Source organism: Panthera onca, chromosome C1 (genome assembly GCF_046562875.1).
Source record: "Panthera onca isolate mPanOnc1 chromosome C1, mPanOnc1 haplotype 2, whole genome shotgun sequence".
NCBI classification, from domain to species: Eukaryota; Metazoa; Chordata; class Mammalia; order Carnivora; family Felidae; genus Panthera; species Panthera onca.
In genome coordinates, this window is record NC_138346.1 from 184,587,836 (window position 1) to 184,602,205 (window position 14,370).

The 14,370-nt window shown below is 43.2% G+C and overlaps 1 protein-coding gene and 1 long non-coding RNA gene across 4 annotated transcripts in view; both read left to right on the plus strand.

The window, feature by feature from the left end:
- ATPAF1 (ATP synthase mitochondrial F1 complex assembly factor 1) overlaps positions 1–10,088 on the plus strand; it is a 28,122-nt gene extending 18,034 nt beyond the window's left edge. For both annotated transcript variants that reach the window (XM_060626574.3, XM_060626573.3), the window contains 2 exons: positions 719–826; positions 7,244–10,088. In XM_060626574.3, the coding sequence (XP_060482557.1) occupies positions 719–826; positions 7,244–7,438 (303 nt within the window). In that variant the 3' untranslated portion in view covers positions 7,439–10,088. The remainder of the gene's footprint in view (positions 1–718; positions 827–7,243) is intronic.
- Positions 10,089–11,458: 1,370 nt separating this feature from the next.
- LOC132673768 (uncharacterized) lies at positions 11,459–14,328 on the plus strand. Of its 2 annotated transcripts, none has more exons than XR_009608194.2 (3): positions 11,459–12,615; positions 13,745–13,845; positions 13,970–14,328. It is a non-coding gene; the product is annotated as an uncharacterized LOC132673768 (long non-coding RNA). The 2 variants fall into 2 exon arrangements; XR_013557610.2 differs by having other exon boundaries at positions 11,459–12,551.
- Positions 14,329–14,370: the final 42 nt, after the last annotated feature.

The following is a 14,370-nucleotide window of genomic DNA, read 5'->3' on the forward strand; positions in this document are numbered from 1 at the left end:
AATAGTTAGGTATTGATAGTTAGAAAGACTCTTGCTGAAATTTAGAGATGAAACCCAGAGATCTTTTTTAAATGTATAGTTGTTTCCTCCTGTACTATATGAAGGCTTTAACTTTGAACCCAGCCTCTGTTCCTAGTCTGGACTGAGGTCTGATAACCACTACCCTCTCCACTCTTCATGAAATTATGATGTTCCCATTCTTCTTTTCCCCCCTATCTCCCACTCAGATTATATTTTAAAACTGCACATTACAAATCTGGCCCATGTGCAAACTCTCCAGCTGTTTGCTGCAGCTTAAAAGAGCTCAGTCTTCAGAGCCAGCCAAGGGGAGTAGATTTCAACTGTGAAATGCACTAGTCCATAAAAGTGGCAATTACACAGGCATATTGCTTTCTTTAGAACTTGATTTGGTAGCTGCTTGTGCCGTTTTGTTTTTAAATATATGGCCATGATGAAGGATTCACTGCCTACTGTAAACATTTTCTGGGAAAAAAGCCAAACCCTTTTCAATTGAAGACACAAATAACACTGTGCAAACTGTCAGTTTCACGGTGCCTTGGCAAGCCTGACCATCCCCCCCACCTACTGGTCCTCTGACTCACTGGCCACCCAAGGGGCTGTTAAGAGCCCAAATTTCCTCCAGACTCTCTATTGCTCTGAAATTGCAGTTTTGTGTGGTGGTACCTTATTGAGCCTTGATAAGTGTTTGTCCTTACAGACCCGAGGGGATGCTGCAGCCAGCCAGTTGGTTTTATATCACTACCCTGAACTTAAGGAGGAAAAGGGCATAGTGCTGATGACAGCAGAAATGGATACCACATTTCTGGTAAGAATTAACTTTCATCTCTTTGGATTTACTTGGTGGCCCTGAAGGTACTATCCTTCTGCCAAAGATCATGAGAGGTAAAATTCCAGAGACCTACATGTACTTGTTTCTTACTTAAAGTTGGTCATAATTTTGTCTCGCAAGAGCTCCTCCAAGTTGAAGTTAGTGCAATCACTAACTCAATCACTTATTCACAATTTTGAAGTCCATAAGCTCTGAAAACAAGGTTTCCTCATAATTCATTTGGTCACAAAACCTTACCTGACTAGAACTTACTTGGTAGCTAAATCTTCATTTAAACTGATGTAAGGCCACTTATAGTCCTTATTAATCCCACTTGATGTAGAATAGTCATACATTTTACTAAGGAAATATTAATGTGTTTGATTATGGGGTGTTGCCTAATGTACCTATCACCTTTATAGAATACAATAATTCTGACTCCAAAACACATCTGGCCCGAAGGGTTTCAAGTAAGAGAGTGTTGACAAGCAAATGGCTTCTTAAGTATAAGGAAGAGTTCAAAGTCTAGAATAGTTCTCAATCTCTTATCTTCCTGCACACTGTTCATGTGTACTACCTTCATCATACATAGTGATTTCTCTTCCTCCTTTTCCTGTAGAGCATCAACCATATGTCCATAGGTAATGATATCCATTGTGTTTGTTCTTTCTGTATATCCAGGGCCAGGAGCAGTTTTATGGTTCTTGTACAGCTGGTTTGTCTAGTCCTTGCTCATTTCTGTCTCTCTTATTTGGCAGGATTTAAGTTCAGGATGTCCTCAAGACAGTGGACACTTTAGTGCCTCTTCCCCCCCCCCCCCCCAAGATTCATTACAGCACCCATTTATTTTTCCTCTCTCTCTTTACCAGCCACTTACAGAGAAGGAAAAAGTGAGGACACTCAGCTGGTATCTCATAGTAGCAGTAAGCCCCAAGTCTGGAACCAGAACTGGAACTCTTCTTCCCTATTATCCCTAAAACTGTTCAGTCCTATTTCTCCCATTCTTCTTTCCACCATCACACTCAACTGGCAGTCACCCAAAATCCTATCCAAGAGAATGGAGTTGCCGTTAACTTAGATAAGATTTCAGGAAGAACAGATTTGAGAGGAAGATCTGGAGCTCAATTTTGGATATATTAAATCTGAGGTAACTGTTAGATATCCAAGCAGTAGGCAGTAGAACTCCAGTGAGCCTGGAGTTCAGGGGGGAGGTCCAGGCTGGAGATATAAATATGGGAGTTGTCAGCAGGCAGATTATTATTTAAAACCATGAGACTGGGGGCACCTGGATGGCTCAGGCAGTTGCACATCCACCTCTTGATTTCGGCTCAGGTCATGATCTCATGGTCTGTAGGTTTGTGAGATTGAGCTGTGTGTGGAATTGTCTCCTCTCTCACAGTAAATAAGTAAACATTAAAAACAAAAACAAAACCATGAGACTGAATGAAATCACCAAGGAAGTAAATGAAGATAAAAAGAAAAGAGGCCTAAGAACTGAGCCTGGAGACATGAGGAAGCTTCAGCAAAGATTTAAAAGGAATAGTCAGTGAGATGGTAAAATGCCCTGAAAGCTAAGATGTAATGTCTCAAGGAATAGGGAATGCTCAACTGGCCAAGTCTCACTTGCTGGTAGTGCAAATGAGATGAAGACTGAGGATTTACTAGATGTCACAACATGGAAGTCATTAGCGAGCTTTTTAAGGACAGTTTCAGAGGAGTGGTGGGACAAAAGCAACATTGGAGTACATTTAAGAGAGAATGGGAAGAAAAATTACAAAGAGTAAGCATAAACAAGTCTTTTCAAGGATGGTTCTGTGAAGGGAAGGAGAGGATGAGACACCAGCTGGAGTGGGAGATGTGGGGACAACAATGTTTTTGTTTTAAATATGAGAGAAATAACATTATATTTATATGCAGGTGGAAAGATTCAGTAGAGAGGGAAATACTGATAATTCAGGAGAAAGAGGAGAGAATTGTTGAAGTATTTTTAAGTGGGCAAGTCTGGAAATGAGGGATTGATCTTTGCCAGAAATATCATAATAGGAGAGAAGCCAGAATATATACAGACACAAATACAGTTAAGTGGATAAAGGTGTGGGTGGTATCTTGAAGAAGTTATCTCTAGATTGCTTAGAAAGAAAGGTCATCAGCTGAGAGGGAAGATGGAAGAATAGGTGTTGGACAATTGAGTGGAAAAGAGAAAGTGAAATGGTTTTCCAGGACAGAGTTGGCAACCACGGCCTGTGGGCCAAATCCAATGCATTATCTGCTTTTAGAAGGGCCGTGAGTTAAAAATGTTTTCTATATCTTTACATGGTTGGAGGGGGAAGGAGCAGAACTAAAGAAGAGTAATATTTCATGGCCTATGAAAAGTGTTTGAAATTCAAATTTCAGTGTCTATAAATAAAGTTTTATTGGAACACAGTTTGAAATTCAAATTTCAGTGTCTATAAATAAAGTTTTATTGGAACACAGCCATACTTATTATTTACATATTATCTATGGCTGCTTTAGGTCCACATCAGAGTTAAGTAGTTGCAACAGAGACTGTAGGGCCAGGAGAACCTCAGATACTAGCCATGTGTCCTTTTACAGAAAGTGTTTGTCAACATGTGGTCTAGGAGAATGGAAGAGAGACTGGCTGTGTGGGTACAGGCACAGAGAGAGGGCTGAGATTTGGATTTATCTGGGGTTATAGTTCAGCCAAGTGGTCTAATGAAGTATAAGAGACCGGGAAGTTAAAGGTGAGTGCAAAAGAATGATTATAATTACTGACTGTGGAATGCAAGCTGGCTAAAGAGGGAAGTGAAAACATAAGGAAGGTTTAGAGACCATAAGAATTGTGAGTTCTGGTGGAGTTAAAAGATTTTTGAAGGTGGGAGTGAGCTTAAAAGATAGGAAAATATAGACCAACTGTGGATGTTTCAAATTGAGATTTGGAGGGGATATGGTTACTGCTAATGACAAGGTTTAAGATTTGACCACAGGAAGGAGGGAGTAACACAGAGACTTTCTTTTCTGGACTTTAGCAAAGCCCAGCATCTAACCATATTGAAAGTGTGGACTCTAGAGGTCACAGGAGGCCCTTCTGCTCTGGCATTTTTACCACCTCACTCTGGTGGTCTCAAACTGCAGCACAGGCCTCATCAAGATTAAAATTTGCTTCCTGGCCTTATAGTATTGGACAGCATGCCAAACAATATACATTTGCCTCATAGAAATCAATGTGACTGTGAGTTTCTTACTCGCAGTACAAAACTAGACATGATAGAGTTTATTGTAGAGCCTGTGACTCCGAGATGGGAAATATAGAGATGTAATATGAATATATGATCCCTTGCTGCTCTTTCATGAATTTGCACTTTGGCATAGTACTTCCAAAAACAGTAAGGCAAATGAAGAGAAACATACAGAATTGAGAACTGATAACTTTAATGCCGAAATTTAGTAGAATATTTGAAAACCTTATTTGGTTCCACCTCTGTGTCAATAGATGATTTCATTGGAATGCAGTCAGTGCTAGGGTAGAGTACTGGGATGCTTATGCAGGGGGCGTTTGTTACCTGGCCCAGGAGGAGGAGGGAGATCCTAGATCCCTGGGCTGAATCTCAAAGATGAGCAGGAATTTAGCCAGATAAAAAGGGAGGTGAGGGAGAATGTTCCAGGCAAAGGGAATAGCAAAAGTACATGCTCGGAGGCATAAAATGACTGGAGGTATTACAGTTTGGTATCATATATGTGTGTGTGTGTGTGTGTGTGTGTGTGTGTGTGTGTGTGTGTGTATATATATATATATATATATATATATATATATATATGATATTTTTTATACATATATATGATTTTTGATATAACTAATATATTAAAAGGAACATTTGGTGGGTTGTGTGTAGAGGTTTAGCTTTATCCTGAGAACATGAAAGTGTCATTAAAGGTTTTTGAACAGGGAGTGACCCATAAAAAGTTGGACATCAAGGCCATTTACCTTAATTATTTGCTTCCTAAATATATTTTAGTTCTAGCCTAGTCAGTATGATCATTTAGAAGACAGTTGCAATAGTGTTAGCAAGAGATAGGGAAGACCTGAAGTAGAGTAGTAAGGGTGATGGAGAGAGAGGGGCCCTAAAAGTAGATAGTAAAATGGACAGGATTTAGTAAGTTGATAGTATCTATGAAGATTGAAAGAAAGGGAAGAATCAGTCTATTTAATATACCTCCTTATTGAGCAACATAGGAATGAATGTGTTTATCTTCTTGGGTCCTAGAAAGGGAGACTATTGCTTCATATTGAGACCTAAGGCAGGGGGAGGGGGCTTTCCATAACCCTCTGTGAGAGACAAATACACATGTCTCCCATACTAGTGGTTAGAACCCTTTATCCAAACAAAATCTTATTATGTAAAATCTCTGATATAACAGCCGACACAGGTAAAGGGACCTGAGCCACCTCCACAGAGCCCCTAGCACTCTGCAGTGTGGACAGCACTGTTCTAAAATGAACACAGCTAAAACTACCCTTACCTCCACTATTCTGAGCCTTGAATTAAAGTTGATAATTGGAGGTCCCTATAGTTCATAGGACCAGAAAGTAGTGGTATCTGCCTCCAATTATGGCAGTGCACTTGCTTTAGAAATGGTTTACTCTTGAGGCATGTTTGAGTAGAGGAAAGGTAAAATTGATGAAGTAGTTGTCAGTCTTGACCAGTCTTAATTATCTTGCCCCACCAGAAACAGTATCAGGATGAAGTAGAGGGAGTACCAGTCTAGCAGTCCAGAGGACTGGTCCTGGCTCTGCCATTTGCTAGTCATATGACCTTGGACCCATCCCTGAGCCTCATCTTCTTTTACTTCCTGGCCTATTAAATGAAGACTGGGTGATCTCTGAGGCTCCTTCCAGCTCTAAAATTCTATTAATTTGAAATACCCAGAGTTTTGGAAGAAGGCTTTTGATTGAAAATCCAGTCTCAGAGATTAGTCCCTGCCTGTGAGAAATTACCTGAAAGCCCCATGGGAGGGAATGGAGGTAAAGCAGCCTATGGTATTCATAAATCCATTTTCATCATTCTGTAGCTAGACATAGCACACTTTTGGCAGTTAGTTTTAGTGGGAATTTCCCACTATCTTTTGCAGTTGGGTTTTGGCCATATGAACACAGTGATGGTGAGTAAGTGCCTCTGACCAGCTAGAACTAGAGGATTGCATAGGAAGCAAAAGTAATAGTTGTTTGAGGTAGTTCTTTTGTAAGGTTTTGAGAGTGTACCTTGTGTCCTGACCCTATCTCTGTTACATAGAGTGAGTGTACCATTTCCCCACCGCTGAGCTTTAGAGAAGGTGGACCCTTCTCTTCCGTGGAGCTTTGCTGGTAGATTTGCATAGCAAATTATTCCAAAATTTAGTGGCTTAAAACAAAAAAAATTTATTACCTCACAGTTTTTGTGGGTCAGGAATTCAGGAGCAGTACAATTGGATGGCTCTGGGCATAGAGTCTCTCATGAAGTTGCTGCCAGGATGTTGGCTCAGGCTGTAGTCATCTGAAAAGAAGGTTGATTGGGCTCAACGACCCACTTCCAACCCCATGGCATGGCTGTTGGCAAGAAGCCTCATTTCCTTGCCACATTGGCTTCTTCATAGGGCTACTCCAATGTCCTAATGACTTTGGCAACTGACTTTCCCCAGAGTAATTCAAGAGGGATAGCAAGACACAAGCTGCAGTGTCTTCTGTGACTTAGTAGAAGTCATTCTTCATTTCACCGTGGTCCATTTGGAAGAAGCAAGTCAGTACGTACAGCCTACACTCAAGGAAAGGGAAACTAGGCTCCCTCAAAGAAAAAAGTGTCTTAGAATTTGTGGACAAACTGTAGAACCACACAGCTGACTTTGGCACTAGTTTTCTGACTGAGGTGGTTTCAGGAACAGTGTTTATTCAAGAGTATGTCTGGTTAGTCAAGAACTTAGTACTGACTCACAAACTGGTTCTTGGAGGTGGGTAACTATTGCTCTTTTTCCCTCCCTTGAGATATACCTAACAGTTACTGAGGAACTGAATGAAAAGGAACATTTTTGACATATTTGTTACTTTATTCAGCAAACATTGACCAGATGTGACCATGTGCAGGAATGTAGAGCAAGCACATACTTTAAGGAATTCATACTAGGGAAGACACAAAAAAAGCAAAAGAGGGAAAAAAAAGGACATACAATTTAATATGATACATACTATGGTAGAGGTCAGCATGGTGTAATTTGGATGCACAGACAAGGGGCACCTAACAAAGACTTGGATGTCAAGGAGTCAGAGAAGCTTTCTGGAAGCAGTGACTCCTGGGTAAGGCCCCTCCACCTGCCACAGGACTCAGAGATAGAGCTTTATGGCCCTGTGCAGGGAAGGACCTCATTACTCTTTCTACCTTACAGAATGTTGCTGAGGCACAGTGCATTGCCAACCAAGTTCAGCTCTTCTATGCCACTGACCGGAAGGAGACCTACGAGTTAGTGGAGACCTTTAACTTCAGACCAAATGAATTCAAATATATGTCTGTCATCGCTGAATTGGAGCAAAGTGGACTTGGAGCAGAACTGAAATGTGCCCAGAACCAGGATAAGACTTAGAGCTGTAAGGATTGGCTTACAGCGTCTGCTCAGCCCTGGATAGTTTTCTAAAGCCCACCTGCCCCCTTGAACTTTTGGAGCTTAACAGGTATAAGGAGCAGTCTCTAATGAGTTGACCTGTGTGCTTATTGCAAGAAGTAGTCATGGAGGTGAGCCCTTTTACTTGATATTCAGGAATGAAGGTAGCAGACATTGTGAGAATTATCTGCCAGCGTATTTAAGCTTTCCTTTTTAAGTGTTTGAGGTCATAACCAGAGAGAGCTAAGGATCCACAGGATGGTTGATTTGACTTTACACAGTGTAATAGTGCTATGCACCGTACAGCTCCCAAATGATTAGTTCCTCATATGTATAAACTTGTGACAGGGTAATAAGCTTGACGACCTGCTGTAGTTAGACGTGGGCTTTGCATACTCTTCCTGTGTGCCCCTTGGCTGACCAAAGGCGTAGCCCAAATATCCTGTTTAGAATCTAGAACAACCAGATATTGCTATCAGGATTAAGACTTAATGTACATGTCCCCAGAGTTGCCTTTAGTGTAGCTGGTTTGGAGGGTCTTGTAGATTTCAGGTGTAGTTAAATACACCAGTATGGTGCCTGCGTACTGTTAAACCATAGTTTGTGGTACCTCCTCCTCTAGAAGCTGTGTATTTGGAGGGGGGGGGAGTCAGTACAGTGTCAACAAATCAACACTTCTGTAAGGAAAGGATTGATCCAGATTTGCATGTTTTGCTTTGTTTGTTTTAAACAACTCTAAACCATGCCAGTATTAAATGAAAAAGTAGGTGGAAGCAAATGTTCCCAGATTGGGTGTGGGGAAAATGTAGCAATAAAATAAAGTCTGGCTTACAGTCTTTTTACACTAAACAGTGAAATCTAACCTCTGTGCTGCCCTTGGTGTCAGTGTGAATCAGTGGACTGATCAAAACCTATCTTTGGACTCAGCAGTTGCTTGAAACGCCAAATACAAGAAAGGAGCTCTCCAGCGCTGAAAACTCACATTTGGTTTGTAGTGTCATTGTTGTGGCTCCCAGCTCAGTGATAGAAGAGGGTGGTGGTTACACACCAGCCTTCTGAATCTGAGGTACCAGAGCCCCCCCAGTATTGTCATCGACCCCCTTTATTATGCCTTTCCTTTTCCTGATCTGATGTGCTCCAACTTTGCCGCTCCTGCCTGTGGTTTGCCTGTGTGACACTGAATTGGTAAGTGAGAATGTAACCAGGAGTTTTAGACTGTGTGTGTATATGTTCTTTATTATGGAAGATTGTTTATAGGTTGGGCCTGTCTCTAAGCTCTTGAGATGGGATTGGTCTTTCCATTGTTTTCTGAGCTGTGTCTGTTTTGTTGTACTTCTGAGTCTGTGTGTAGAAAGAGATCGTGTGTATTTAAGCTGAAAAAGCTGCTAGCCTTTCACAGTTTCTCTAAAGGTTGAGCTCTTTCCTAATGCAAATTCTGGATCTGCCTCTGTTCTGACAGTTCATTTTTTGAGAAACTTGAGTCTGGATGTTTCAAGTCCCAGGAATTTTTGACATCAGGTTGGAGTTGCTTTCATGGGTATCCAGCGATGTGTGCTTTTCCCTCTGGATGGACCCACTTCTTGGCCATAGTACATTTTTATAACACCTCCACCAGAGTGTGAGAAGAAATAAGATGATGGGAGAAGAAATAAGAATTAATTGGCTGCTCGTTCCTCCCAGCTTTGCTCTGTATCCCCACTTGCCAGCAAAGAATGTATACATGGACAGTTATATTGGACATGGTCAAAATGCCATCTGGCTGTTCTTTATAACTTACCTGGCAAGATCTGGCAAAGAACCAAAAGAAAATTGTGACAGTCAGTAAATTTGTACCCTGGTGTGACATGATGTTACGGGAAGTGGACGAGTTTTAGAGTTAAGTGAATCTGGGCTCAGATGTCGTGTTGGGATTCATTAGCTCTGTAATGTTGAACAAATTATCTAAAGCCTTTGATTCTATTTCTCCATCTGTAAAATGTGGACCATAATAATATCTACCTCATAGGATTACTGTGAGAATTTAAACAGACTTACACGTAGACTACAGTAGAGCTTCATAAATGTCAATACCACTCTTTTCTCCTCCCCCTCCTGTCATTAAAGATCAAATCGGTGTTTCAGATGCGGAGATCATTCTTCATTCTGGTGTAAAGAGCAAACCTTATCTCACAAGTTCTCAAACTTTAAGTTGCAGTAGAATTACCTAGAGCACTTTAAAATGCAGATTCTCAGGTCCCCCACCCTGCTGAATCATAATCTTTTCAGAAGGTGCTGGGAATCTGCGTTTAAGATGTGCTCCAGATGACTGGGATGTAGGTAATTCACCAGTCACACTTTGAGAACCACTGCCTTATCTGTTCTTCACAAAAAAACCCCTCCCATTAGCCAGATCTTTCTTTCCTACGGACATTAACCTTAGGATTGGTTCCTTTGCTCTTGCCTCCCATAGTGGTCTCCCTTTCCGTACTTTAAAGTATAATTATTTATGTATGTATCTTTTTTTCCCCACTAGACTGTGAGCTCCTTGAGGGCCAGAGTTTATCTCCATTCCCAGTGCCAAGGACATGGCCTGGAACATAGATGATACTGAGTTGTTTGTTGAATAAATAAATAACATGGATTTTAGCCAAAACATGATCTTATATGTGTACCTATATTTAAATACTCTGAATTTAAGTGAATCTCTCCACATCCACAGATTGGAACTTACTGAGTAGTAATATCTGCAAACCAAGAGGCCAGCTTCTACACAGTGTCTGTATCTCACCAGTCCGCTGGCATTACCACAGTGGGCTGTCTGCCCAGGACAATTCAGCAGGCACTCACAGAGCGCTTACTCCAACCGCCATGTAGGAAGATGAGTAGGATGGTCCCTGCCCTCAAGCTCTGTTCTGGCCGCAGCCTGAGTCTCTTTTCCCTCTGCCATTGTGCTTCACATCTGGCACCTGGTCTTAGTTCTTCTGCTTCTTTCTTCAACCAGTTTGGAAGCAGGAACCACATGTTCTGTTTTTTGTAGTCTCTACAACCCTGACCTTATTCAGTCTTGGAGGAGAGGTATAAATGCCCACCCCCAGTCATTTAATTTAGCATTGATTCAGCATCCGTTAATATTTCTTGAGCACCTATTGTATGCCAAGCACAGTTCTAGGAAACTGGGGAATACAACAGACAAGATAAATAAGGCCCCTGTTTTCATGGAGCTTATCTCCTTGTGGAGAAGACAAATGAATAAACCAGTAAGATTATTTCAAATACTGGTAGTGCTATGAAAATTAAAAAAAAAAAAAAATAGTGTGCTAGAATGTGGAGTGGAGGCAGTAACTTAGTGGTCAGGAGAGCCCACTCAGCAGAGGTGGTAGTTGATACATGAGTTGAGGATAAGTCCCAGGTAGAGAGAACAGCAAGTGCTGAGGACTTGAAGCAGGGTCAAGCTAAGCATGAGTGTTTCTGGGTGCAGCATATAGGCTCATTCCCTTGAGGAGCTCACAGTTCAGCAAGTGAGACACTGACATGAACAACTATAATATAAGGCCAGTGCCATCTCAGAAGAGGGGCAAGGAAGGCTAAAGAACACTGCTGGGTACTGTGGGGATGCACATCTTGCCAGATCATGGCACCCACCATGAAGCACTTATGCTTGTAATAGAGAATAAGAGGTAGACGATATCAAGGTTTCAAAGAGTATGTGCTCCATACAGAGAGGCCCGATGAGTTCAGAGCTGACCTCACAATATATACACGTTAGCAGTAACCACTAGCATAGATGACTGGAGGCTCACCACGTGCCAGGCGCTTTGTAAGCCCTCTGCATGGATTATCTCAATCCCTAGTTGGTGAGATGCTCTGCTGCTCTCTACACCAACCCTGTCCTCCCCTACTTCCAGCTCAGATAAGATGGCAGCCTCCCAGTTACCCCTAACCCCAGCTCCAGCAGCCAGCTCAGGCCCTGGGAAGTCATGGGTGGCTCTTGAATCAGCCCTTGCTCTGAGACACAGGTATGCCAATCTTCCTGCTGTCAACTAAAGAACAAAATGCATGCGTTAAACATTTCTGATTTCTCCAAACTTTATTTCAAAAGGCTTCGTGTTCTAAGGAGAACTTGCTTTGTGCTGCATGGAACACTCTGGTCTTGGCAATTCTAATGTGGCACGGTGGTGGCAGCATTTTTGTCCCTGTTCTGCTGAAGGAGAGGCTTAGGGCACAGAAAGGGAAGAGGTGGCTTAAAGGTCATTGCCTGCATCAGGAGCCAAGCCAGGAATAGAAAGTGACTGTCCAGGTCCCAGACTAAATGGTGTCGTTGGTAACGTCCACTGAGCAGGCTCATATCCCTCACATTCACAGGGCTACCTCTGAACTCTCTGGACCTCAGGAACTAGAAGGGCTGCAAGAAAAATTGGTTTGAAGCATTATGAAGCCTCCCGGGCTCCCTAGAGCTTTCAGAACCAAGGCCCTTTGGATCAGCTCACAGGACACAGGAGCTTCAGGATCTGGTCAACTTCTCCAGGCTCATCTTGTGCTAGACCCCCACCCACTGCCTTAGCTCCAGACATTCTGGATGACCAGCAGTTCCTTGAATACACTGTGCTCTTCTTACCACTGTTCTGGTCTTTTTAGATACTTTTGCCTGCCTCAACTGCCCATTTCCCCTTCATCAAGTTAATTCGTCTATGTCTTTCAAAACTCCACTTAAGCATCCAGAGCCTTCCCTGACATCTGCCCCCCTCCCTGCTGCCCATTATGTGCTCCTCTGTGACTCCCCGGCATTTTGTGCTCCACATTTACAAGGCTGTCTCTCCCATAGACTGGATGCTTTTCGGAGACAGGGATCACATCTTATTGGACATTATCTTCCCATGAAGCCTAGCACAGAGAGAGAAAATGCCCAGCGAATGTTGAATAAATTCCTCTTGGATGACTGCTCAGCTCAGACCACCTGTGTCTATAAACATCCCTTGCACAATGAGATCTAGCCCTGGCAAACACACTGTGATTATGTCCCAGCCCCAGGCAGCGGGCATTTTGCTTGCTCTTATTACGGACGCTGCACATAGAAAACAAAACCATGGGGCCATCAGAGGAGGCAACCAGCTTCAGGGTATGTAAGCAGGAAGAACTGAGAGACAATGTCCAAACTTTTGGAGCAAGACAATTATTTTAAGGTACCAGCACAGCATGTTCAAGCTCCTGTCTTGGCTTACCAAATTTTATTTATTTATTTTTAATGTTTTTATTTATTTTTGAGACAGAGAGAAACAGAGCATGAGCAGGGGAGGGGCAGAGAGAGGGGGAGACACAGAATCTGAAGCAGGCTCCAGGCTCTGAGTTGTCAGCACAGAGCCCGATGCGGGGCTCGAACTCACAGAGTGTGAGATCATGACCTGAGCTGAAGTCGGATGCTTAACCGACTGCCACCCAGGCACCCCAAGGCTTACCAAATTTTAACATTAAAAACAATCTTAGCCCAGGGTACCTTGGTGGCTCAGTCAGTTAAGCTCCCAACATTTGGTTTCCACTCAGGTCATGATCTTAGGTTTGTGGGATTGAGTCCCACGTCGGGCTCTATGCTGACAGCACAGAGCCTGCTTGGGATTCCCTCTCCCCTCTCTCTCTGCCCCTCCCCTTCTCGCTCTCTCAAAATAAACATAAAAATAAATAAATAAAAGGATCTTAGGGGTGCCAGGATGGCTCATTCAGTTGAGCATGTGACTTTTGATATTGGCTCAGGTCATGATTTCAAGGTTTGTGGGATCAAGCCCCACATCAGGCTCTGGACTGAGAGCATGGAGTCTGCTTGGGATTCTGCCTCTCCCTCTCTCTCCCTCTCTCTCTCTCTCAAAATAAAAAAAGAAAAGAAATTAATTAAAAGGATCTTAGAGGGGCACCTGGGTGACTCAGTTGGTTAAGCATCTGCCTCATGCTCTCAGCTCAGGTCTTGATCTCAGGGTTGTGAGTTCAAGCCCTGCATTGGCCTTCAGGCTGGGCATGGAGCCTAAGATAGATAGATAATTGGTAGACAGATGAGAGAGAGTGAGAGAGAGAGAGAGAGAGAGAGAGAGGATCTTAGAGACTGTCCAGTTGCTAGTTTTCAACTGTGCTTCAGGAAATGCCAACAGTTCCTTAGAGGTGGGAATCCTGGGAGCCTGGTCCTTACCCCAAACTCAACCTGAGAAGCAGTGTTGTATTTACTGGACTTCGCCTAAGCTGTCATTTGAAGAAACAGTTTCCAAGAAAGGCTGAAAAACCGTGGTCTAGTTTAACCTCCCGCCATGACGGCAACTCTCTCTACAGCATCTCCTAGCCACTGGGCAACTGTCTGAAAACTTCCAGGGTCTGGGAGCTGTCCACCCTGCTAGCTGACGTGAGCCCTGCTGAAACAGCTCTGAGTGATGGTAAGTTCTTCCCCAACCAGCACTGAGACCTAGCCACCCCTCACTCCTGTCATCTTGCTGGGCTTCTTTCTGCCCACCATAGCTGAGCCTCCCAGCAAACTCTGTTCACTTTTCTACCTCACAGCCTCTCCTGCTGGGATATGACAACAGCTCTCAAGTTGCCTGGCACCCTCTGCTGCAGATTAAGCTGCCTTCTGTCTTTCCTGAGATGACTGAAAACCCTAGCCCCTGCTTATGGAAAGACTGCCTCACCACTGGGGCCTGGAGCTGAGCCTAAGGTCACCTGCTGGGATGACCAGAGTGGATTTAGGGTGACGGTCCTTCAGGAGTTGTCATGGCCCACCTGGCAGTCATCTCCTCACACTGCCACTCACTGAGGTCACCTTAGTAACCCCTCCACCTTGCCCTTTTCTCACGCCCCCACTCCCACCCTCGACTATCTCCCCACAATCAGCTGTCAAACATGGCTCTTCCTACCTGGAACTCTTGACTTCGAGGCTTCTACATGTATCCTGATTTCATGTC